Source organism: Rosa chinensis, chromosome 5 (genome assembly GCF_002994745.2).
Source record: "Rosa chinensis cultivar Old Blush chromosome 5, RchiOBHm-V2, whole genome shotgun sequence".
Classification (NCBI taxonomy): Eukaryota; Viridiplantae; Streptophyta; class Magnoliopsida; order Rosales; family Rosaceae; genus Rosa; species Rosa chinensis.
Genome location: NC_037092.1, coordinates 15,500,186 through 15,522,368, shown reverse-complemented (window position 1 = coordinate 15,522,368; position 22,183 = coordinate 15,500,186). Strand labels below are relative to the sequence as shown.

General features: G+C 38.2%; 5 protein-coding genes across 10 annotated transcripts; 1 reads left to right on the top strand and 4 right to left on the bottom strand.

Annotated features, from left to right (window-relative positions):
- The first annotated feature begins 330 nt into the window (after window positions 1-330).
- LOC112203915 (pentatricopeptide repeat-containing protein At4g20090) lies at window positions 331-6,662 on the top strand. 3 transcript variants are annotated; one of them, XM_040506153.1, is made up of 5 exons: window positions 548-765; window positions 1,020-2,523; window positions 3,165-3,267; window positions 3,376-3,462; window positions 4,697-6,662. In XM_040506153.1, exons 1-2 carry the CDS (start codon window positions 694-696, stop codon window positions 2,514-2,516), a joined length of 1,569 nt encoding a protein of 522 aa, XP_040362087.1. In that variant the 5' UTR covers window positions 548-693; the 3' UTR covers window positions 2,517-2,523; window positions 3,165-3,267; window positions 3,376-3,462; window positions 4,697-6,662. The 3 variants fall into 3 exon arrangements, with proteins under 3 accessions (XP_040362085.1, XP_040362086.1, XP_040362087.1); XM_040506151.1 differs by having other exon boundaries at window positions 331-2,523; XM_040506152.1 differs by having other exon boundaries at window positions 331-2,523; window positions 3,154-3,267.
- On the bottom strand, window positions 4,388-6,521 carry LOC112203916 (cationic amino acid transporter 5). Its single transcript, XM_024344813.2, has one exon. The coding sequence runs from the start codon at window positions 6,484-6,486 to the stop codon at window positions 4,705-4,707; it is 1,782 nt and encodes a 593-aa protein (XP_024200581.1). The 5' UTR covers window positions 6,487-6,521; the 3' UTR covers window positions 4,388-4,704.
- A 625-nt stretch (window positions 6,663-7,287) lies between the features above and the next one.
- On the bottom strand, window positions 7,288-10,805 carry LOC112203917 (phosphatidate cytidylyltransferase, mitochondrial). Its single transcript, XM_024344815.2, has 10 exons — window positions 10,293-10,805; window positions 10,129-10,185; window positions 9,968-10,030; window positions 9,816-9,884; window positions 9,551-9,643; window positions 9,007-9,111; window positions 8,858-8,935; window positions 8,609-8,737; window positions 7,969-8,074; window positions 7,288-7,727 (listed from the first exon to the last, which is right to left on the bottom strand). The coding sequence occupies exons 1-10, from the start codon at window positions 10,401-10,403 to the stop codon at window positions 7,537-7,539; spliced, it is 1,002 nt and encodes a 333-aa protein (XP_024200583.1). The 5' UTR covers window positions 10,404-10,805; the 3' UTR covers window positions 7,288-7,536.
- A 4,254-nt stretch (window positions 10,806-15,059) lies between these two features.
- Window positions 15,060-18,062, bottom strand: LOC112165264 (haloacid dehalogenase-like hydrolase domain-containing protein 3). 4 transcript variants are annotated; one of them, XM_040519430.1, is made up of 6 exons: window positions 17,834-18,062; window positions 17,439-17,555; window positions 16,870-16,892; window positions 16,496-16,760; window positions 16,020-16,226; window positions 15,060-15,613 (listed from the first exon to the last, which is right to left on the bottom strand). In XM_040519430.1, the coding sequence occupies exons 4-6, from the start codon at window positions 16,751-16,753 to the stop codon at window positions 15,317-15,319; spliced, it is 762 nt and encodes a 253-aa protein (XP_040375364.1). In that variant the 5' UTR covers window positions 16,754-16,760; window positions 16,870-16,892; window positions 17,439-17,555; window positions 17,834-18,062; the 3' UTR covers window positions 15,060-15,316. The 4 variants fall into 4 exon arrangements, with proteins under 4 accessions (XP_040375364.1, XP_024157509.1, XP_024157506.1 ...); XM_024301741.2 differs by lacking the exon at window positions 17,439-17,555; XM_024301738.2 differs by having other exon boundaries at window positions 16,496-16,892; window positions 17,834-18,061.
- Window positions 18,063-19,228: 1,166 nt separating this feature from the next.
- Window positions 19,229-22,171, bottom strand: LOC112165266 (proteasome subunit alpha type-4). Its single transcript, XM_024301744.2, has 2 exons — window positions 22,016-22,171; window positions 19,229-20,179 (listed from the first exon to the last, which is right to left on the bottom strand). Exon 2 carries the CDS (start codon window positions 20,166-20,168, stop codon window positions 19,416-19,418), a length of 753 nt encoding a protein of 250 aa, XP_024157512.1. The 5' UTR covers window positions 20,169-20,179; window positions 22,016-22,171; the 3' UTR covers window positions 19,229-19,415.
- Window positions 22,172-22,183: the final 12 nt, after the last annotated feature.

Genomic DNA, 22,183 nt, shown 5'->3' with positions numbered 1-22,183 from the left:
TACGGCATATGTAACTTTTCGGGAGAAATTGGGTTGAGCTGCAGTCCAAATAACTTTGTATATATGAGATATGTCACTGTGTGTGTGTATATATATATATATATATATATATTTTTTTTTTTAATAGAAAAATTACATTGGAGAGAAATCCAATCTAATGATCAAATTCTCAACCTCCCTTCACCATAACCCTGGGCTAATTATATTTTTTGTTTCAACATCAGTCCTTTTACTATGATGCAGTAAATCAATGAAGAATTATTATCTTTTCACTGCGTTAAATCAGTAAATACAATTAACTTGCTGAATCCCAAAAACAAAAACCCTCTGATTGTAGAAAATAGCGAGCTCCCAATCAGAGTTCCCAGGTTAGCTCTCTGTTGAGCTCAAAAACCCTCCAAACCCCCCAAAGAACATAGCTTTTGAGCTCCACACCCTTCACCCACTTCTCTGTGAGACTTTCCCTCTCTCTGAAATGCCCAAAACCCATCAAAACCCACTTCTTTGATTCTGAAACACCCTTAAACCCAATAAACCCCTTCTAAAACCCTATGCCAAAATGCCCAACTCACTACTCAAAGCTCCTCACCTCCTCAATCCACCAACGCCTCAAGAATCACACCCTCTTCCCAATTGACCTCTCATCTCCTTCACTCCAATGTCACCTCTCATCTCTTTCAGTTCCATCAGACAATGACGAACCAGAGCCCCCAATTTCCGACGAAATCTTCAGGAAAGGTCCGAACTTTGGGTCTTACAAGTCAGGTGATTCAACTTTTTATTCACTCATTGAGAACTATGCGAGTCTGGGGGATTTTGGGTCCTTGGAGAAGGTTCTGGATCGAATGAAACGCGAAAGGAGAGTTTTTATTGAGAGGAGTTTCATTGCTGTGTTTAGAGCTTTTGGGAAAGCACATTTGCCCAATAAAGCTGTAGACTTGTTTCATAGAATGGTAGATGAGTTTCAGTGTAGGAGGACTGTTAAGTCGTTTAATTCGGTTCTTAATGTTATTGTACAGGAGGGTCATTATGCCCATGCATTGGAGTTTTATGATCATGTTGTTGGTGATAGAAACATGAATATTTTGCCGAATGTGCTTAGTTATAATTTGATTATTAAGGCCATGTGTAGGTTTGGATTGGTTGATAAGGCTGTCGAGAAGTTTAGGGAAATGCCGGTCAGGGATTGTGCTCCTGATGTGTTTACGTATTGTACATTGATGGATGGGTTGTGCAAGGTGAATCGGATTGACGAGGCCGTGTTTTTGTTGGATGAGATGCAGATTGAGGGCTGCTCACCGAGTCCTGCGACGTTCAATGTGTTGATTGATGCAGTGTGCAAGAAGGGTGACTTGGGGCGTGCGGCAAAGCTTGTTGATAATATGTTTCTTAAGGGGTGTATTCCCAATGAAGTGACTTATAACACACTTATACATGGTTTGTGTCTCCAGGGGAAGTTGGAGAAGGCAGTGAGTCTTTTGGATAGAATGGTTTTGAATAAATGTGTGCCCAATGATGTCACCTACGGGACAATCATCAATGGACTTGTTAAGCAAGGACGATCTCTTGATGGAGCTCGAGTGTTGATATCTATGGAAGAAAGAGGGCGTCGTGCAAATGAGTATATTTATTCAGTTCTTGTTAGTGGATTGTTCAAGGAGGGAAAATCTGAAGAGGCAATGAAATTGTGGAAGGAGATGATGGAAAAGGGATGTAAACCCAACACCGTGGTGTATAGTGCTCTTATAGATGGTCTTTGTTTGGATGGAAAACCTGATGAAGCTAAGGAAGTATTCTGTGAGATGGTGCATAATGGTTGCATGCCCAATTCCTACGCTTACAGTTCCTTAATGAAGGGTTTCTTCCAGGCAGGTCAGGGTTATAAAGCAATTCTTTTGTGGAAAGAAATGACAGACAATAATGTTATACGTAATGAGGTCTGTTACAGTGTCATAATTCATGGTTTTTGCAAGGACGGGAAAGTTAAAGAGGCCTTGATGGTGTGGAAGCAGATGCTTGCCAGAGGATATAAACCAGACGTTGTGGCTTATAGCTCAATGATTCATGGCCTTTGCAACGATGGATTGGTTGAGCAGGGTTTGAAACTTTTTAATGAAATGCTTTCTCAGGAACCTGAATGTCAGCCCGATGTCATCACTTATAACATACTTTTGAATGCTCTCTGCAAGCAGCGTAACATCTCACGTGCCGTTGATCTTTTAAACAGTATGTTGGATCGGGGTTGTGATCCTGACTTAGTTACTTGTGACATCTTCCTAACAACTTTGGGAGAAAAGCTCGACCCACCTCAAGATGGGAGGGAGTTCCTAAATGGGCTAGTTGTCCGGCTAATTAAGCGGCAGAGGATAGTAGGTGCTTCCAGAATTGTTGAAGTGATGCTGAAAAAGTTTTTGCCGCCGACAGCCTCTACTTGGACAAGAGTCGTACAAGAGCTTTGCAAGCCTAAGAAGGTTAGAGCAGCCATTGACAAATGTTGGAGCAGCCTATATTGCTAATTTATGAGTAAGGCCTCATTTTTTCCTTTTCAAAGCATTAGACCATTGATTATGCTTCTATTTTTCGGCATGAAGTCTGCTTGCTTATAGAGTAGGCATTTTAATCCATTTGATTTAGACAATCTTTTATACTATTTTTTTTTTATTTTGGGTTTAAAAGGACATACTATACCAAGGAGAGCTCGCTGCATGAAGTAAGATTCAAATTTGCTCACCATTTTTATTTTGTGGTGATATCACCACCCAATTAAAACTTGCCACGTCATGTAGAATTAATTTAATATCTAAAATTTATTTGTTTAATAAAACATCATGATTAACTATAATAATGTTTTATAACACTTGGCAGTTTTATATTGAGTGGTTACTTTGGTGGTGAGCAAATTTGAATCCCATGAAGTAATGTATTTTAGAATCACTGATTGTTTTATTACACAACATTCTGTTGCTACATGTTATATCTGTTGAAATGTATTGGAAAGGGAAACATCGAAAAACTGAGGATTATTATTGATTGAAGGATTAATGATATATGTGATCCAGCAGAATAGGGTTAGTGCTATCAACATTGTTTACTTTAACTTTCTACCAATTTGTTCTCTTATGAAACATTTCTGAAAAGTTGGATCTGATGAAGGCGTCTTACAGTGGCACTTTTGCAAATATTGATGAGTGGAATGTCTGTTACGTGAAAATGTGCAAACGTTCAAAAGAGGTCCTCCTATTCAGTCCCCTAAACAGCATATGTCAGGTGCACTTGACTGAAACTATACCAACTGCAATCAAATCTTGTACTAGGTATTTATTTTTTGTGGTAGAGATATACACAATTACAGTTTTGAATTTTCCTTGCTTACAGTTGTTACAGGTTAACCCGGGACAAGTAAACAATAGGCTTGTTGGGGAATTGACATTTCTATTGGTAGAATAGTCAATTTGTATTCAGGTACAGACTCAAAAACTGTCATCTTATCTTATGCTTCGCATATTATGGTCATTGATTGTCTTGAACCTTTAATTACTTTTTCCTTTGTCTATGATTAGATATAGATGGGAAGGTGTTCCTGCTAGAAAGATGAAACAACTTTTATAACCTGACAACCATATTAACTCTTAAAATCAGCCCTCTGCAACCTTTACTAGCACAAGGAACTACCATTAGCTCTATGTACATCAGTGACACTTTTTTAGGTTGTCTTGATATGTGCTGAGGAGTAACTTTCTCTTGCTTCTTGATGGATGTGAGTGATGAAACCAAATGAAACTCCCACTCCTTGTGTATATGTTTAGTGTAGATACATATGTAGGATCCACTATCTCCAACTGCAAGGAGTGACTTCTATTATTCTATACCCCAAGGTATTCATATCTAGCAGCACTCTACAAAAAAGTGAACTAGGAGAACAAGAGGCAAACAAACTCTTGAAAAAAATTGAGATAATGTAATTAGGATGAGAGAGCTCAGGACCACTCTTATAGTAAACTCAGATCTGATTCCCAACTTCAACTGACATAGGCTCTTAAAAGTCACAGTCCACCCAATAACAAAGACCACATCAACCCAAATATGAGTTTGTTCAACTCGTTTGTCAAGATACTTTAAGCCATTTGTCACTAACTTAAACCTAGGACTGAGCCAAGATACATATAACTGAATTTATTAATACCTAGCCCGAGATCCAAAAATGATTTGGAATTCTGCCCTGCACCAGTACTTTTTCTACTCAGTTTAGTTGCTCCAGAAGACTGAGGAAAGTGAACAACAAAGTTCAGTTTTAAGTCCTTTGTAGATTATATATATTTCAAAGAAAATCTCGGCATACCCATCATATTAGTGCCTTCTCACAAATGTGCCTAAGAGGCCATGAACCCAGTCTCGTAAATCTTTCTATGCAGATTAGTACATTTTTTTCTTATTTACATATGGTGTCAGCTTGCATTCTATTATCCTATCAAAAATCAAGATTGTTGTGAAATTTGATATCATTCTATTAAAAGTAATCAACAGCTATAAGTAGGATAGTTCTTTACTCTTACAATTTAGAATAATTTGGGCTTAGAAATAGTTGTGTCATAATATGAAATCAAACTGAAGAGGATGCATTCCTTACAAAGAAATTCAGAGTACTTCTGTTTCAGGGATCTTCCTTTTCTCTGATGTTGCTATCATTGACATTCAGGGGTGATTTCAAGGTTCTGCCTTCTCTCTAGTATTGCTATTGATAACTTTCAGTGGTTCTGGCGATTCTGGCATACCTTTCTTATGGGCCATATCATAGGTTGCATGAAGGCCAAAGAAAGCATAGTATATAAGCATCACAACAGTGCATATTCCAAATCTTTCAAAAGCAGAAGAACTCAAAGATCCCATGAGAAAAATATTTGTGGCAATTGACAAGGATGGCAACCAAGGAACCAGTGGAACCCCCCAGACTTTTGGTGACCTCTGTTGAGGTAGAAACACTGACATTGCCAAAGTTGCAAAGAACCAAAGAGGAACTGTCACAACATAACCAATCCAACCATTGGGATTCAATCCCCAGTAAGCTGAAGTCCCTATTGAGGAAGAAATAATGATCACCAAGTAAACAACTAGCTTCAAGAGATGTGGTTTTGGGGTGACATCTGTCACGTAGTATCTCCTCACTAGAAGTGCAACAGCCATCAACGTGAAGATAAAGAGTGTGCTCACCGATAACAGGCTTGTCAAGACGTCCAAGCTTGAAAAGAAAGCAATGCAGGAACTTGAAACAACTATCAAGAGTGTAGCATTTATGGGGGTTCCTGTCTTTGGATGGACAAGAGCAAACCATGGTGGAATCATGTGGGCTCGTGCTATGTGAGTGATATACCGAGCCTGTCCAAGTGTTCCCACCAGAAGAACAGTGGTCATTCCCTTGAGAGCACCAAGAGCTACCAGGTACTTGGCCCATGTCATGCCCACACTTTGAAATGCGGTAGAGTAAGCTGCATTTGGGTCTATGTCTGTGTATTTCTGCATCATAGGCAGTGAAAGTGCCATTAAACAATATACAACAGTTATGATTGACATTGATCCAAGCAATCCAATCGGTATGTCTCTGGATGGATTTTTGGTTTCTTCGGCCATGGTGGCAATGTTGTCAAATCCTCCGTAAGCAAAGTAAACAATTGCAGCTGCTTGAAAGACCCCTTTAGGCCCAAAAGGCATAAAAGGTTTCATATTTGAGAGTTTAGCTTGGGAAAACCCTGCAATCAATACAAACAATATTACAACATTATTGACTGCGGATGCTATCCAATTCAAGTAAGAGGTTTTCCTTGTGCTGATCATTGTAATTGTAGCAGCTACAGCCAGAACAACAACAGCTATTGGGTCCAGGAGATTGTAGCCCCCAGTGAGATTTGTGTGGAAGCGTAATGAGTTGGAGGGACGATTCAAGAGCGATGTGAAGTAAGAAGTCCAGGCTCTGGCAACTGCTGCACTTCCTACAACACCCTCAAGAAGTATATTTCCTGCTGTTATGAATGCTACAAAGTCTCCTAACTCAATCCGGAGGTAAGCAAAAGATCCACCAGCCGCTGGTATTTCGACTGAAAATTCAGTGTAGCAGAAGACAGAGAGCATTGCCGAGATACCTGAAGCAACATAGGACAAGACAATAGCTGGTCCAGCATGTCTATGCGTTTCTTGCCCAGTAAGCACAAAGATGCCTGCACCAATTACTGAACCGAAACCAAACCAGATGAGATCCCACCATGTGAGGCAACGTTTCATGTTATTCTCACTTTGTTTCGGGAGCTCCCTAGTCTCATTTTCATCATTTGATCTGCTTATGAGTCGGTCCTTGAACCTGTGGCGCGTCTGTGACAAGGCAGTTCGATATGCGCTCCAATTTTGAAAGGACTCTTCTGGCAGGAAATCTTGTTTGCTCCATCTCCAGTAGGTTCTTGGCTGGACTTCTTCACCAATTTCTCCCTCGGAACTCATTAGGTCTATTTTCCCTTATATTCTCTTCACTAAAACTTAAGGCAACTGAAATATAAGAATATTGGTTACTCTCCTTGCCTCCTTCCCCTTCACTTATGTAGTGTGAAATGTTAAAAGATTGGTTTGGATTCTAATCCCCTAATTTCAGAATTGTTCAATTATTGGTGTTGAGACTAGAGGTTGTGAGCTGAGCTCCATCCACAACAGTTGGTTTAATGTCAAATGATGCAGACGATTGAACAGACTAGCCCAAGTTGTTTTTAACAATCCAGTGGACAAATTTTCTTGGATTCTACGTAAGAAACATTGTCGTACTTGACGTGCTTTGTTTAGAAAACTACAATTTTTACTTGAATAATAGGTACTTGCATTGTCATTTAATGTGGAAATTCCTCTGCTCGCCGAGCTCTGTCCTTATCTATTCCAAACTTGTGGAGATACTGCCGTTTCCCAAATTATGTGTCTTTTCCATATGAGATTGATGGGTCTACATATTAAATGAACCGGCTTTTTAGCTCATAGCAATGATAGCATGGCTATTTTTCTTGTGCATGACAGATACCATATCAAACTGAGAACACGTGCATTATATTTAGTTTACATTTCAACCATGATGCATAACTTCAAAGCTTCAATATATGGTTATTCAAAAGGAGCCACAGAAATCATGGATGATGATACTTACCTAATCATTCAATGGGAATGAGCATACTAAGACTAGTCGTTCTCCACAATAATGATGGTTTGAGGCATTGTCTTCATTTTCATATGGTCATTAGACGAAACCAAACTTTTGAGGAAAAAAGGGTGGAGCTAAAGATTTGAGCCGATAGTTTGAGAAAAAAAAGATAGGATAGTTGGAGAGGAATAGGCGTAAACAACTTTGCTTCTTTTGTAGTGTGATATATGTTTCATACAAAATTTGCTTCTTCCTCATAACAATTTATTTTTGGAATGAGACCAATTGATCATGCTTGAAACACCCTCTTATATGCCTGAACTAGTCTCACACTAAAACTGGTAGAAAGAAATAAAAAGAAACGTACATTATCATCTCCACGAATTCCAAGCCTTGCGCATTTTAGCACCAAGATATCTCATGCCATTAACACCACCAACAGCCAGCAGACCAGAGACAGCCTGTCTTGCACTTGAAACCATTACCTTTCGCTTCAAAATTGTCTGCATGCATTGAGCAGCCTCTTGTCTTGAGCCAATCACAACTTCGTTAATAACTCGACCTGCAATTGAATTAAATTGAAGTATGATGAATGCAATAAACTGACTTCAAATTATACAAGAATCATATGTATAATACCATCCTAGTTGAGTCAAACAGTATCACACCACATATTCATGGATGTTGGCACAAGAATTTGTACTTACAAACATTTTAACATATAATCATATTACTCTGAGTTCAGATCAATAATTCAGAAACCTTTGTCTTCACAGAGAATGTGTAGGAGTTGAAGTTCATACCAGAGTCGCACAGCCTTTTTTTTTCTCCAAGCTTCACTCCCATTTGGCTTCTGACCAGTGGGGGCAGAGAAGAAACAAGGGATCGAGCTGCTGATAAATCACAATCCTGTTTAAAGAGGGAATAATGTCTTAAGCTTCTATTCTCAAAAAATAAAAAAAAATAATTAAAAAATAAAAAAGTCTTAAGCTTCTTAAATTATGAACAGTGACTGTACAGAAGTCTTGAAAGCAAACAAGTTCCATAGATCCATAAAATCAACCTTTTGTTGGGTAAAGTAATTGGGGTTAAAAGTGTTTCCTGACGATCAAAGATGCACATAAGTATCACTTTAACTGAATTCAACTTTCATGGGTACAGCATGCAGTATAAAACGAAAGGTTCTAGCAATTCTTTTGTTCTTTTTCATTTTTTTAAATAAAAAACTAACTAACAGGAAACTGAAAACACGTAAACAAATAGAGAGTACATATAGATTCATAAATTAAGTGTTTATGCTGGAGTTCATGGTTGAGTTTAGGCCTCATGTTCAAGGATTTGACTGATGGAGGTTGCACGTTCAGCTTGGTCTAAAGTTTATAGTAAATTGGGGATATAATTTTGTATCATCTTCATATTGACAATGGAAGGATCAAAATAGACCTGAGAAAGGACTGGTGGAGGATTTCCAGACAATGAGTATCTCAACAACTCATTAGTCTCATACTCTTGAATAAATGGCTTATACATTGACCGAAACAACTCAAATTGCCCTTGTACTATTTTCTTCACCTGCAGTAGAGCAAGAAATGAAACAAGATGAAAGGTTATATTTTACTCTGGTACACAATTAGAAGACCTGCCAATTGTTGCTTTCCCTTTGTAGATTATGTAAGGTGTATATGAGCTTACCTTATTTCTGTCTTCTGCAAAGAGCATACGCAAGTCACCCATATATGAGAGGCTACATATTTTGGCATACAGATCCTCCTGCATTATAGAGAATTTGTTATAAAACTTAAAAAACTCAAACAAAAATGAGCAGTGACAAAGAATCAGACCTCAGTGAACTTGGATGGCAAAAGAAGGAGAGCAGCAGCTATTGCAGCCCTCAAATTAACTGAGTTTACATTTCCAACATTCAAATTATCAGAAATTATTTGAACCTGTACAACATATCAAAAACATGAGGTTCAGATATAAATAGAGCATCATGCCATGTACTATATGAGACAATCCAAGTATGAATTTTTAACCCCATGACATACTATACAAAGTAATATTTATTATAACACTACGATGCATGTGATAGAAAACACTTAGTTTCCATTAGGAGTTTCCATTAGGCTCGGATGTCTAGTGCTTGAAGATTTTTCAATAAGGTAAAATCGTTTATATCAAATCAGCCAAAGGATTTTTTCCAAGTATGTTACTACAACTTCATCAAGATCCAATACTTTATCATCATCATGCAGTGCTATAGGTGCTGCTAGAACCTAGAAGGCTAGAAACTAGACAGTAGTGCAAATGAGGCATTAACTAAAACCAATATAAAGGCGAATTACAAAACTGAAGTTCCTTCTATATAAGGTACAAACAACGTACCGGCTTTTGTAACCGGCCACTCAAGTAGAACCTCTCCCAATTTGATATGTCCTGCACCAAGTCGTGCATGCTGACAACCCCATACTTGAACATCTGCAAATAACAGTAGTTATGAGACGAACCTCAAAAAATTCTGTCGATTCAAAAGATTGCAGAATGCATAACAAAATACTAACACACTATCAGTTCAAAGCAGGACCATAAAGCTCCCACACACCAAATAATAGCTTATTCTTAAAAATACAAGTAGTTGAGTGATCAATACCTTGTCGTTCCAACTAACAAAAGGATTGAAGTGCACTCCCACACCTATGTAATCTGCAACATTAGTAACCTAACACGGGATACAGTTCAAGTCAATGAAAATAAAATCAAACTCAAAGATGATAAAGACTCGGAGACAGAGACAGAGCATACCAGTCTGGCCCCACCGAGCAGCGACATCCAAGAGGCATAGTGATCCTTGTTCACTTTCAGATTCTAAGTAGTACAACACACCAAAAGAACTAAAACACCATGAGAAACTCTTGAAACATTCAGAAGAAACATAAAGGTAAGAGTTGCAATCTAAAGCTAACCTCAGAATGCCATTGTAGGGGATCTGATACTCCAAGAATGCAATCCACCATTGTTGACTACAAACCCAGAATTCACAAATGCAAAGCAAAGATTCAAACTTTAGCATTTAAGTAAAAACCAAATGTCAAATGAGCAAAGAGAAAGATAGAGGCAAAGCACAAACCTTGGCATTGTCACGATTTGGGTGTAGTGATGACCCATAAACACAGCAGAACTCAACAGGAGGAAGATGTTTGAGGAAACTTTGAAGCTGGGTTTTGCTGTGATTCTCCATATCGGCACTAGCAGTGCTCAGAGCATCAGTACTATGTAGACAGACTGAAGAGGAATTTCATCGAACAAATGGAGTGCAACCCAAAAGAGGTGGCCTTTAGAACTTACACAAAGTTTCAAATTACTGAAAGCGAAAACAGTTTCAGGGAAAAGGTTGAAACTTTCTATTAGGGAATGACTAAACAGCTTTGAGGGTTTAGGGTTTTGCTGATTCGGGTGGATACTATGTCTGTCTAGTTGGGTCCTTTTGGTCTCTGGCTGATAAGGTCAATTTTCTTCTATGAAAATAAATGTTAAGTTTTTTTTTTTTTTTTTACTGTACAAAAGTATTTGCTCACTTTAACACTTAAATCTAGGTGAAAATTACAATATACCGATACATCGAGAAGGACTAATTTGGTATAGATGTAAACTAACTCGATACAGAGATAGATTAATTCGAGATCAAGTTAAGCTGGCTTACTAATATATAGAGTCAGTCCACTTCTATATCAAATCAAGTCTACTTAATGTATCGGTACATTAATATACCGAAAAAAAATTCCTGTGTCAAGTCCAGTTTTGATTTTTTTAGTTTTTATTACGCGCTTCTTTTTTCAGTCTGCTTTTTTTAAGCTAGAACACCTTATGCAGTGATGAGAGCTGGGGTACTCCTACATTAAAGGGCTATCTTTTGTGCCCAACTGAAACAGACCAGAACCAAGAACAAGGGTTTCAATCTTTCATGAACAAAACAATTCTTACATTTGCACTCAGTCACAATGCCAGGTAAGACGCCAACTCTAGATCTTACAATCCAATATTGCAAAATAGAAAATGCAGTTGAAATGTAATTACAACAACACAACCCCCCAAAAATCAACTACCACCTCCAGATGTTCCTGAGGACTCGGCTACATCCTTCAATCTCAATGTAGCAGTTACTTCTTCAATCATTTTACCTCTATCGGCTCCACCATCCACAGCCCTGCTCAATCTTTTCAACCATATATCGTAGTCAACGGGGTATGGTGTTCCACAAAGGCTATCCACATAATCAGCAAATGCCTTTAGAAGAGCTGAGACCTCACCAAGCTGCTGTTGGATCAAGCGCTTTGCCCAGCTTGTTTCTCTCCATTGCAATGCAGATTCGATTGAATCCTGCTGCTGCATTGTTCCCCCACACATGAACAACATGAGGTAAACAAGGCTTTCTGCATCTGATGATGGGCAAAGTTTCCCATGTTGAAGTGCATGAGATGAAGAGAATTGCAAGTTTATAGCTGGGCTGTCCCGGTCTTCCAAAACTGCACGACCCCATGATATTGGAACATAGAGAACATTGTTTCTTGCACCTTGTACACCAACAACCCGAATAATGTTGTCTGGACACAAATCACCATGCTGGACATTCGCCATTGCTGCACTTCTTAGAGCAGCTAGGCAGTCTCGACAGCAGCGAATTGCTTCCTCAGCAGAAAGAGGGCCTTCTTGAGAAACAACATATGAAACAGGTTCACCGACTGGAGATGTCACTAGTATAGGAGTCCCACACCACGGGTGATCACATCGACCCCCGGGGGCCTGCTTCTGGCACGGACCAGAATGCAAAATTCTGCCAGAGGCAAAAATTTCCGGCAAATAGTTACTTGTGATTCCTTGATGCTTAAAGATGTTTAGTACTTTTGTTTGTCTTTGTACTTGGTACCAGAGACTCATATCCTCCCATGATGGTTCAAGTCTGGATGGATGGGCACCGACATATAAAGTCAACAACTCTGTCGGACAATCTAGACAAACAGCACTATAGAAGTAATGGCTCCCTCCTACCAGAGACTCCTGTACTTGGAAAGTTTTCTGACCCTGCTGTTGATCCTCCAGTAGCAATACCTCACCCTGCTTGAGATTTAAACGTGAAGCTTTGCTTTTGAAAGCTCGACTACTAGTTTGCTCAAGTTCAACAATCTCTCCTTGTCCTTGCTGGTGGCTAGATTGTTGGTACGGAACTAGACCAATCTCATTCTCAGTGAGGCAGAACTCCATCCTACGCTTCTGAAGACGAAGGCTATGATCTGAAACTAATGAGGCAATTGACTTCCTTGGTGGTCCATTCCATTGCACAATGGAGTTGTAAGTCGCCAAAAGTATCTGTAGGGTTCCTAGGTCCCCCCAATTTGCATTTCCGAACTTGTTCCATATCCGGTCCACTGGCGAAACACTGACTTCAGCATAATTTTTTATCCATTCAGCCACAGATTTGTACGGGTTACTTGAGTTTAATTCAAGTTTGCTAAGATCACCACCTACTTTCACTACGCCTCCATACCTTGAATCTAAAACCAAAAGAAAAACAGAACTGCTATTTGCAGGTCTAGTCTTGCTCAAACTCCTAGAAACAAGTATATGAAAACCATAAAAGAGGGCTTCACAAATAATGGAAGACGATAATTTCAACTCATTACCTGCCAATATATCTTGCTTAAATAAAGCAAACTGCATAATCTGATCCCACTGAACTTGTTGATCACTCCCATTTTTCGACATCAAAGCCAAACCACTCATCTCATTAAGCCTTCCCCTTGCTATCGCCTTATCCACAGTATAAAATTTTGATCCAAGACCGCGTGGACAAGATACAGACATTGGTGGTTGTGCTCTTTTATGCCAAAATGCATGCCATAAACCACTCACTATGGCATGAAGGAAGTCCTCCAATGCAAGATACTCATCTTCATTTGCACCACTTGAACCATAACTCGAACATGGCATTCGCAGTAGTTGCTGAAACAAAACACCCTCCAATGCCAAATCCAACTTGCGCAATTCATCCATCATAAAGGGAGCACTAAAAGCCTGCTCCCCATTGGCTGAATCTTCACACGAATTCTCCAAAACCCAATCCTCAAGACTATGAGTGAACAATTCCAGGTCAACAAGTTTCCTAGAATAGTCTTTTAAGCCCTTGAACACTCTTCTTTTAGAAGGAGCAAACTTGCTTGAAGCTGAATTGCCTGATAAACTATGTGTGGACATAATAGAACTCGACCTCCGAAAACTACTCCCATTGGAGCTATGGCCTGGAGATAACTCCGGATCATTTTGCAATAAACCAGATGTAAATTTCCTGAAACTCCCATTCAAAATTTCCTCAAGGGATGCATCAAAATCACTCTGCTGATGACCTAATTTCATTGCTAACACTCAGCACAACAATACCCAGAAGCAGAAAAACAACAAGGACCTAATTCAGAGATCTTTGAGCAGCCAAAGACTAACATTCTCCAATCTTCATCACAACCCAGAATTTAAAAGCATGGTTTTTGCACAATGCAAAAATGTCACACCTTGAAGATGTGAACCATCGCTGAACCCACTAAAACGTGCAAAATGTACAGAAAATGAAGGAAAGAGAAAGGTTTCAGAGAAAAAGAGATGAACTTAACTCTGAACCCAAGTGGTTGAAGAGTCCATTCCAGATCTTTAAAGCATTAATCTTTGGAAAAATGGGTGCACATGCAAATGGGTTCTTGTTCTTCTTCTCAAAGATGGATGCTTTTCTAAGTTGGTGTTGTGGGTTTGGGGCTGCATTTGCTTTGGAGGTTCTGAAACTCTGAACAAGTCACAAGAGAGGTGAAGAGGAAAAGAAGAGAGGGCCTGTAAAAAGGTGAGGAGAGCCAATAGAATAAGCATAAAGCTGAGGCAGAAGTGGCAATTACAGCGACAAGAAGCAAAGAGCTAAAGGCCTGTAGAACCCCAAGTGAGCTTTGTCTCTGTACTTGTCCCCACAACGTTGGGGTCCCTATTGGTGGTTGGAATTGGTCCCATTTCTTTAGTTTTCAATGTTGTTAAAAACTGAAACAATTCCCTCTCAAAAAGAAAAACACAAAGACTGTAGTTTAAAGAAAAAAAATTCTTAAATCAGAATCAAAACAAAAACACATGAATATTGAAAGAAAAAGGTCTGGTAGTCTCTGGATGTATCTAAATGTAGACCAACTTGATGAAGTTTGTTGTAGATAAATTTATCATCACTCAACCGTTGGTCAAAATTAGTTTATTGTTATAAAGATTAACCGACATTTATGCACCAATGCGTTTATACACCGTATAATTTTTGTTAAAAAAAATAATTGCTGAAAATTATAATTTTAAGATGAAAATGAGTTCGATGTGACTCAGCTGATCGTGTAAATGAATACAAGGCACTAGCTTTCTCATCCTTGTGTTGAAAAGGAGATGTTTGGGTTTTGCTTATTGTCATAATATAAAATCAAGGAAAGCGTAAGATGGGTGCCAAATTTGAGGGTCACCTAATCATTTCATATGTAATGATCACAGAGGATGCTTTATTAACGTGACTGATTCACCATCACACTATATGAATCTCAAGGAATATCTTAAATGGTTGTTGGGTGGATATTAGAGATCCCTTGTCCACAAAGCCAAAGAGATTAAGAGCTTAAAATATTTGTTAGTTGTTTGGAAAGGGAACCAGCAAAAGATTATCTGATTATGCAATTATTTCAGATTTACAAGGAACATGGAGCCAACCAAAGGAGAATGCGACTTTGCAATGCACGGTTGTCGTTTCGACTTAATGAACGCTTTTCTTTTTGGATTCATCAAGGAATGGTTGCTGCAGATCCAAGCGATATCAAAATGAAAAAAAAATATCAAAGAAAATAAAATAAGATTTTGCTAGGAGAAAGCAGGAGGCTAAATCTCTTTGCAGGAACCTCAGAACATATCTTCTATAATGAATCATGTTCTGGGCTGGTTTCATCTTTCCTACCCCAATCAAACACCAGAAAAGTAAGGTGAAGTTATTCTATAGAAATAAATTGGGGAAACAGAACTGCTGTCAAGTAGTAGTCAACAAAGTTCGATTGATCAAACGGAGTTAAATTACAACGCATTTCCAGTAAAAAAAGCCCCTCAGCATGCTGACTTCTCTGAAGTAAGCCATTCTTTTGCTGCTTCCAAATCAGGAAGCACAACCGCACCAGATTTCCTCCATTCCTCAGCATCAGATGTCTTAAACCTGTCCAATAACAGTGCATGCATCCCAATACTTGTTGCTGGCACAAAGTCTTTGCGCATGCTGTCCCCTATGTGCAGAACCTCTTCTGGTTTTAGGTTCCCAGCCCTCTTAAGCGCAATCTCATAAATCCTTGGGTCTGGTTTCTCCACACCTTCGAGACCAGAGAACACACCGAAGTCCCATTCAGATCCCTGAACAAAAATTGAGATAAACTATCATGGTGACATATAGGGGAGAAAATTAGAACATAAAAGAAATCCTTCTCTATCGCCCAAGGGGATTGATGTGCATATATGTATACAGTACTGTCATCCCAACAGAAATGTATGTGACTGCTTCAAGTATAATTAGTGGTTTTCATTTAAGTGAAAGTGACTCCATGACATCATGATCAGTGGTTCAAAATAGGAGCGTGCAAGCCATTTTCACAAACTATTATCTGTCAATATAACGATGCGTGCACATGCATGTATAACTTCAAATATTTCACTTCACATCCAATCAGGATTTTAGTTCAATCCGTAACATGGATCACGTAACATTATCATTAGACTTGGAAGTTCAAGATACTGCTTACTGAATAACGGAGCTATTTACCTGGTTCAAACCCAAGGCTGGAAGAATAACATCCTGATACCGGTATTCTGCATTGCTAACAATTCCAACTATAAGACCTTGTTCACGGACCCATCTCATAAATGGTTGGGAATCGGGAAAGATGCTATAAGGAGCAGCGGAACCAAAGGATGCATATATGCGTCGAAACACTTTCTCAAATGTCTCCTCATCATAATGATATCCAGCCTATTACCAAAACAAGAAATCCCATTTCATAATGCATGATAAGGAAGTAATTGAAGCAAATTCAATAGCTGATGACTGTTTTATCGACACAATGCTGCTAAGGGGGATGTTGTTTTCATTATTCAGATATCAAATTCTGTGAATCATTCAGAACCTCCAAAGACATGCAAGTACTACCAAAGCTTGTGTGTGATAAACAATGATTAGAAAGAAGCTAGCTTTCACAAGCAGTCATACCAAAACATCTAATGGTATTTCAATTATCTTACTCTGATAAAGGAATCTCTGACACAAGTTTTCCACCATACGATGTTGGGCATTTTGGCAGCATGCCCAAAACAAGGATATTTGCTGGCCATGTCTTTATAAGCATTTTTGAAGCCCTCATGCATCCTTTTGTAGTCAGGGCATGGCTGCCCCACGGATTTGGCTGCCATGCAATAGTAGTCACCAAGCTCCCCCTTGTAAGCTATCAATGTACCAGTAACATCCACCGTGATGCACCGCAACTTTGACAACAATGACATTGTAAAACTGTTGTATGGTGAAACCCCAAAACTGAAAATGGTCAGAAACTGTCCAATTAGGTGCTTTCAGTATATGTTAAGATGAAAACACCAAATAATTCCGCAGATCAATCGACCTTTTCAGCAGTTCCAACAATCCCTGCATTTTGATAGTAGAGTTATTAGGTGACGAAGAATACAGTTCTAATTACATGTAATGAGTGTTGACTTAATTCTGTAGCTCTAATTTGATAGCATTGCTGTCCAGTGATGCCAGTATGGGAAGATAAAGATGCAAAGGATTCCAAACAAATCATAGACTGGGCTTATTATCCCTTTGGCATAAACATACTGTCATTCTTTTTTCTTACTATGTTCCCTGAAAAATTGAAACTTATATGAATACCATTTCAATGTAGAAAATTGGAATACAAAACATTCAGCTGTATCAAATATTTACATTTCCTACTGTAGCATTGCTTCTAACATACAGACATGAGAAACCACTAACTGAGGCAAAGCATTCAAAGACCCAATTTCATTGAAAGAGCCAAAGGTAATATACAAAACCGCATTGAAGTTAACCTCTGTGTTATTGTTGACAACCAAAGCCCATGGCTCAGCATTTGATTTTTGATTAACTAGAATCTTGAATCTAAAGGAGCCCAACTTCTGTTTCTGAAAGAAAAATCAGATTTCGACTTACCCAGATGTCCAAATCTCTACAAATACTATTTGGATCAGTAAAGTTTGAGACTTCCTCTTCATCCCACAAACAAAAAGTTCAGACCTTGATGAAAAATGCAGATACTCCAATCCATTTCTATACATATTTGCCAAAAACCAGTCAATAAAAAATACATAAACAAAAAGCCTTCCACAAACAAGTTGAAAACAATAAAAGATTCAGATTCAAAGCACTAAAGAAGGAAGGCAATATGTTATCAGCAACAAGTTCATCATCCATGACAGAAATGCAGCTTGAAAATGAAAAGATATCAGCTCAGTTCAACTCAAATTGACACAAAACCAACACGAACCCAATATTCCATAAGCCAACAAGATTGAAAACACTGAACAAGAAGAGATTTTGAAGCTTACCCAGATGCTAAAACATGGAGGAGAATCTAAATTTCTTCGGTGAAAACGCTAAGTCCTCAGAGTTAGCTTCAGCATCACATTCATATAAAGAAACTAATAAGGTAGAATATAGGCTCCTGGGTTTTTATATATGACCAACAGTCAAATCAGCTTCCTTCACTTCCAAGAAGAGAAGATTAAATACCGCAGCTGGAGTTAATTGTATTTGCGTCCCTGGGTTTTGCTGCTAGTTTATATTTGATTTCCATATTTATTGGCTTTTGATATTTACCCCTCACTTTTATTTGTTGCTTCTTTAAGCCCCTTTTTGCAAGTAAACAAGAGTAAAACACTATTAGTTTTGTAGTCAAGATACTGTGCTTGATATAGAAATTACTTTCTGTAAAAGAAATTTACTTCTTTTTTTGGTACAATATGAAAGAAAATTACTTTGGCATGAAGCCAAAGACTTCTAAAAGTCTTTCCTCACTATAAAAGAAAAAAAAAGACCTCTAAAAGTCTCATCGAGAATTATATAGTCTCATTTTTTTTTTTTTAAGAGGAAAAAAAATTACAACATAAGCCCCTATTATAATCAGAACTAAACTGATCAAAATTAAAAGCAAATATACAATCTCATTGAGAATTATACAGTTTTAATAATTTTGTACATTTGGCTTAGCTTCCCCTATTGAAGTTGAAAGGATCAGGTGGATTGGTATGGAAGTATTGAACTATTTAAAAAAGCAAAAGATAGAAATGAAGTCGTTTTCTCATGTGATTGGCAACTGAAATTGATCCCTACTTGAATTATAAAATAAAGACCACCCTTGTTATGATTAATTTATAGACATAGAGGAAAATGTAGTCATTTAGAAAGGACTTCAGACTGAATACAAAAATAAAATATGGTAGTCGTTTTCTTATCTTTTTTTTAATTTTTTCGATTTTTGCCTTGCATGTAAAGTGTGAAGAAAAAATTGAATTCATGGGTGGCAAAGTACAAATAAACTGAAACTTGAGGGTTACAATGCGAAGTCGATAGAACTAGAAGTCTGATGACGAAAAAGAAAAAGAAAAAGGAAAAGGAAAAGGACCATGGACATGAAGAAAACCGTGGACGCGCATGTGGTATTATCAACCTGAAAGCACCTTCAATCATTTTAGGTTTCTGGTTTTTGAATTTATCCCAAGATACACAACCAATCCAACCTCCAAGACCATGAAGCTTACTTGATGAACACATCACAAGCACATCTAAGTGTGAAATTGTGTTTGCGAAAATTCTACTATGTTGTTCCACATTCATGCAATGAAAGCCGTAGGATTAGCATCAATTCAAATGAAAACTTTCATCAAGGAGTATAACTTTTCTACAACTGAAGCATCGTTTAGCACATACTGACAAAAAACCCACAAATAAAACAGATCCTCATACTGAATTTCATCAGGATTTAATTTAAGTGAATACCTGGAGGAATTAAAAGTTGTGAACTTAAAACAGAGCAAGATTCCATCATGTCTTTTTAGAAAGTCATACAAATGAAAGTACAAGCCAAATGTAGCATTTTCCGAAAGCTGATTAGAATCAGAACAAGATAACTTATGAGGCCTCAGCAGCGGGTTGTGTCACTCCACTCTTGACCAAGAGTTTGCTCAGTGCATCCGGTGAGACAACCTGGTACTTCACCTTACCTGAAGGCAATACGAAAACTTCAGCCAATTCAAGCTTGTCTGAGGTCAGACTAGTGCTGTCCATTGTCTTACTGAGCACCTTCAGTGCAAGCTGAACAGCCTCTTCTCTTGTTATATCATCCTTGTAGTCCTGCTTAAGCATCGACTGTGCTGCCTGGTTGTTTGCCCCAATAGCTGCAGCCTTCCAGCCACCATAGTTTCCACTTGGGTCACTCATGTAAAGCTGGAAACCATAATTCTTGTCCCAGCCTGCAAATAGAAATGAAACACCAAATGGACGGAGCCCACCAAACTGTGTGTAGCCTTGTTTAGTGTCACAGAGAGATTGGACTAATTGTTCAACCGGCATTGGCTCCTGGTAAGAAAATGTATAGCGCTGTGCTTGAACCCTAGCTGTGTTGATAAGGATGTTGGCATCAGACATTATTCCAGCCACAGCACATGCAACATGGTCATCTATCTTGTACATCTTCTCAGTTGATGTAGAGGTTTGAAGGAGCTTGGAAGTCACCTTCTTTTCACCTACCAACACAACTCCATCTTTTGACAATATACCAATTGCAGTTCCTGCATTTCCAATGGCTTCCATGGCATACTCAACTTGGTAGAGACGGCCTTCTGGGGAGAAGATTGTTGTACGGCTATCATATCTTCGAGACATCTTATATCACTCTGAGAAGTTACATCGAAATATAAGAAATATCAGTGTACAAGAAATGTATAATACACAATTACATGCAAGGATGAGAACATCGGTGTTCATGAAATTATTGATAGTTTGTATTCATGAAAAAACTAACTGTAAAAATGAAAAATTGTTTTAAATCATGGAATTCTAATGCTGTCTTCAGAAAAGTTAAACCAGTCAATAAAGCATCAATTAAATCATAAGTTTCATAAAACAGTATATGTATGAAACCACTCTCAAACTTCCGCTGCTAAGCAATCATCTTTTCTCAAATATATATGACATCTTGATTCTTGGATAAAACACAGTTTTGAATTCTTTGACCAAACCATAACAACTATAAATTAGATCCCAAATCCTTTTCTTAGGATGAAAAGAAAAATACTGACACAAAGAATGATGGTATATATATTCAGGTGGCTCTTCCAACCAACCGTAAAGGTAGAAGATGTGGAGGGAAAAGAGAAAAAAAAAAAGTATTAGTTTATATGAGAGAACTCTAAGGAAAAGATTGCATCAATATAATGAAAACAAAACTCGAGTAAAACTATCCAGCTGAAAATTAACCACCAGTTAACATTGTCACTGGTCAATGAGGAGAAGCAAGGAAGAAGTGAGCCAAATACACCTTCAAATGTTAATAATCAAACAAGACAACAGATAAAAACCAATGATCAAAATAATGGCCAATGTTTTGATTTTCAGACACCATTAATAGAGAAAGAGTGGTGGAAGGAGCATCCTTCAGCTATATCACTGAAACTCTGGTTTTCATCATGTCAGTGGAACCAAGGCTAACTCAGTTCCACCAAAGTATGAATACATCCGTAGGCACTAGGCCATTTCTTTTAAGAACTCTCAAGCCATTTGAACCAATGGCTAAAGCTTCTGTTTCACATTTTTCAATCCTGCAAGCATTGTTTTCTAAACAGAATGACTGAAAACATTGAACTCTGCCAAAATAAGAACAAACAATATTTACAAGATTTACCCTTCAATAACTAGTGTGCGCAACAATAAGCTAATGAACATTACGCTTCAGAATAAAAACTTCACTATCTTGACGTTACAAGAGGTATTTGGACTTAAATTTGAAGTTGATGCAGTATTGATTGATTTATCTTTCCATGTAATCCACATACGTATTTGTAATCCTTTTAGAACATCCCTCAACTACCAACGCTTCCTATATTCACCGAAAGGCACACAATCCAAGCAGTAGAAAGCACTAGACCAAGAACAAGGAGAGCTCAAGCACAGACAACCTCCAGACTATAAAGTGTGACACAGGGAATAGAATCCAATAAAAGCCAATAAACCAGGTTATCAAGAACTTTGATTTTCAAAACTTCAACCTAAAAACAAGTAAGCAACCTGAATCTCACTATCCATACTTAAACCCTAAAGCTTAATTAGACTCAGCCGCTTCTTTTCTAGTGTTCCCTGCCTCTAATTCCCTACTTAACCCTAAACGACACTTAATCTCAACATCCGAAAAGAAAATATCACACTCCTGTACCGAACTGAAACCCTAATCACACACCACGTCCAAAACTAAACAAACAAACAAAAAAAGTTCATTCTTTTATGACTGAATTCTTCTCAGAGGATCAAAAATTCAACTTGATTGACAAAGCACACAGAACCCACTTTTGGGTTTTCTCCGTAGAACCCAAAACTCAAAGACTCGTACGAATTTCGCATAGTTTCTTAGCTTTTCCAATCAAATCAAACACACCATTGACGAAGAACGATTCAATATAAACAAAATTGAAGCTTTATATACACATATATATGGGTCAGAGGGAAGAGAAGTTGACCTGAGAGGTGGATCTTCGACAATGGCGAAGATGGTCTGAGAAGCAAGCAAGAGTTTCGAGATTGGAAAAATCTGAAACAGAGAGCTCTCTATGAAATAAAGCAGGTGTCTTGCGCACAAAGCTGGGTGCGTATTAAGTCCGGACGGGTCAAAGCCCAAAACCCTTTAA

Bases quoted from the DNA above. Each gene is read 5' to 3' on its own strand.
- LOC112203916 (XM_024344813.2), bottom strand. From the start codon at position 6,486: ATGAGTTCCGAGGGAGAAATTGGTGAAGAAGTCCAGCCAAGAACCTAC.
- LOC112165266 (XM_024301744.2), bottom strand. From the start codon at position 20,168: ATGTCTCGAAGATATGATAGCCGTACAACAATCTTCTCCCCAGAAGGC.
- LOC112165264 (XM_040519430.1), bottom strand. From the start codon at position 16,753: ATGTCATTGTTGTCAAAGTTGCGGTGCATCACGGTGGATGTTACTGGT. The intron at 16,227-16,495 runs GTAAGATAATTG...TTTTGGTAATAG, and splicing joins TCAGAGATTCCTTTATCAGA to GCTGGATATCATTATGATGA. The intron at 15,614-16,019 runs GTAAATAGCTCC...ATTTTTGTTCAG, and splicing joins CAGCCTTGGGTTTGAACCAG to GGATCTGAATGGGACTTCGG.
- LOC112203917 (XM_024344815.2), bottom strand. From the start codon at position 10,403: ATGGAGAATCACAGCAAAACCCAGCTTCAAAGTTTCCTCAAACATCTT. The intron at 10,186-10,292 runs GTTTGTGCTTTG...CTGGGTTTGTAG, and splicing joins CAAATCGTGACAATGCCAAG to TCAACAATGGTGGATTGCAT. The intron at 8,075-8,608 runs GTCTATTTTGAT...CTCTTTAAACAG, and splicing joins CTCCACCAGTCCTTTCTCAG to GATTGTGATTTATCAGCAGC.
- LOC112203915 (XM_040506151.1), top strand. From the start codon at position 552: ATGCCAAAATGCCCAACTCACTACTCAAAGCTCCTCACCTCCTCAATC.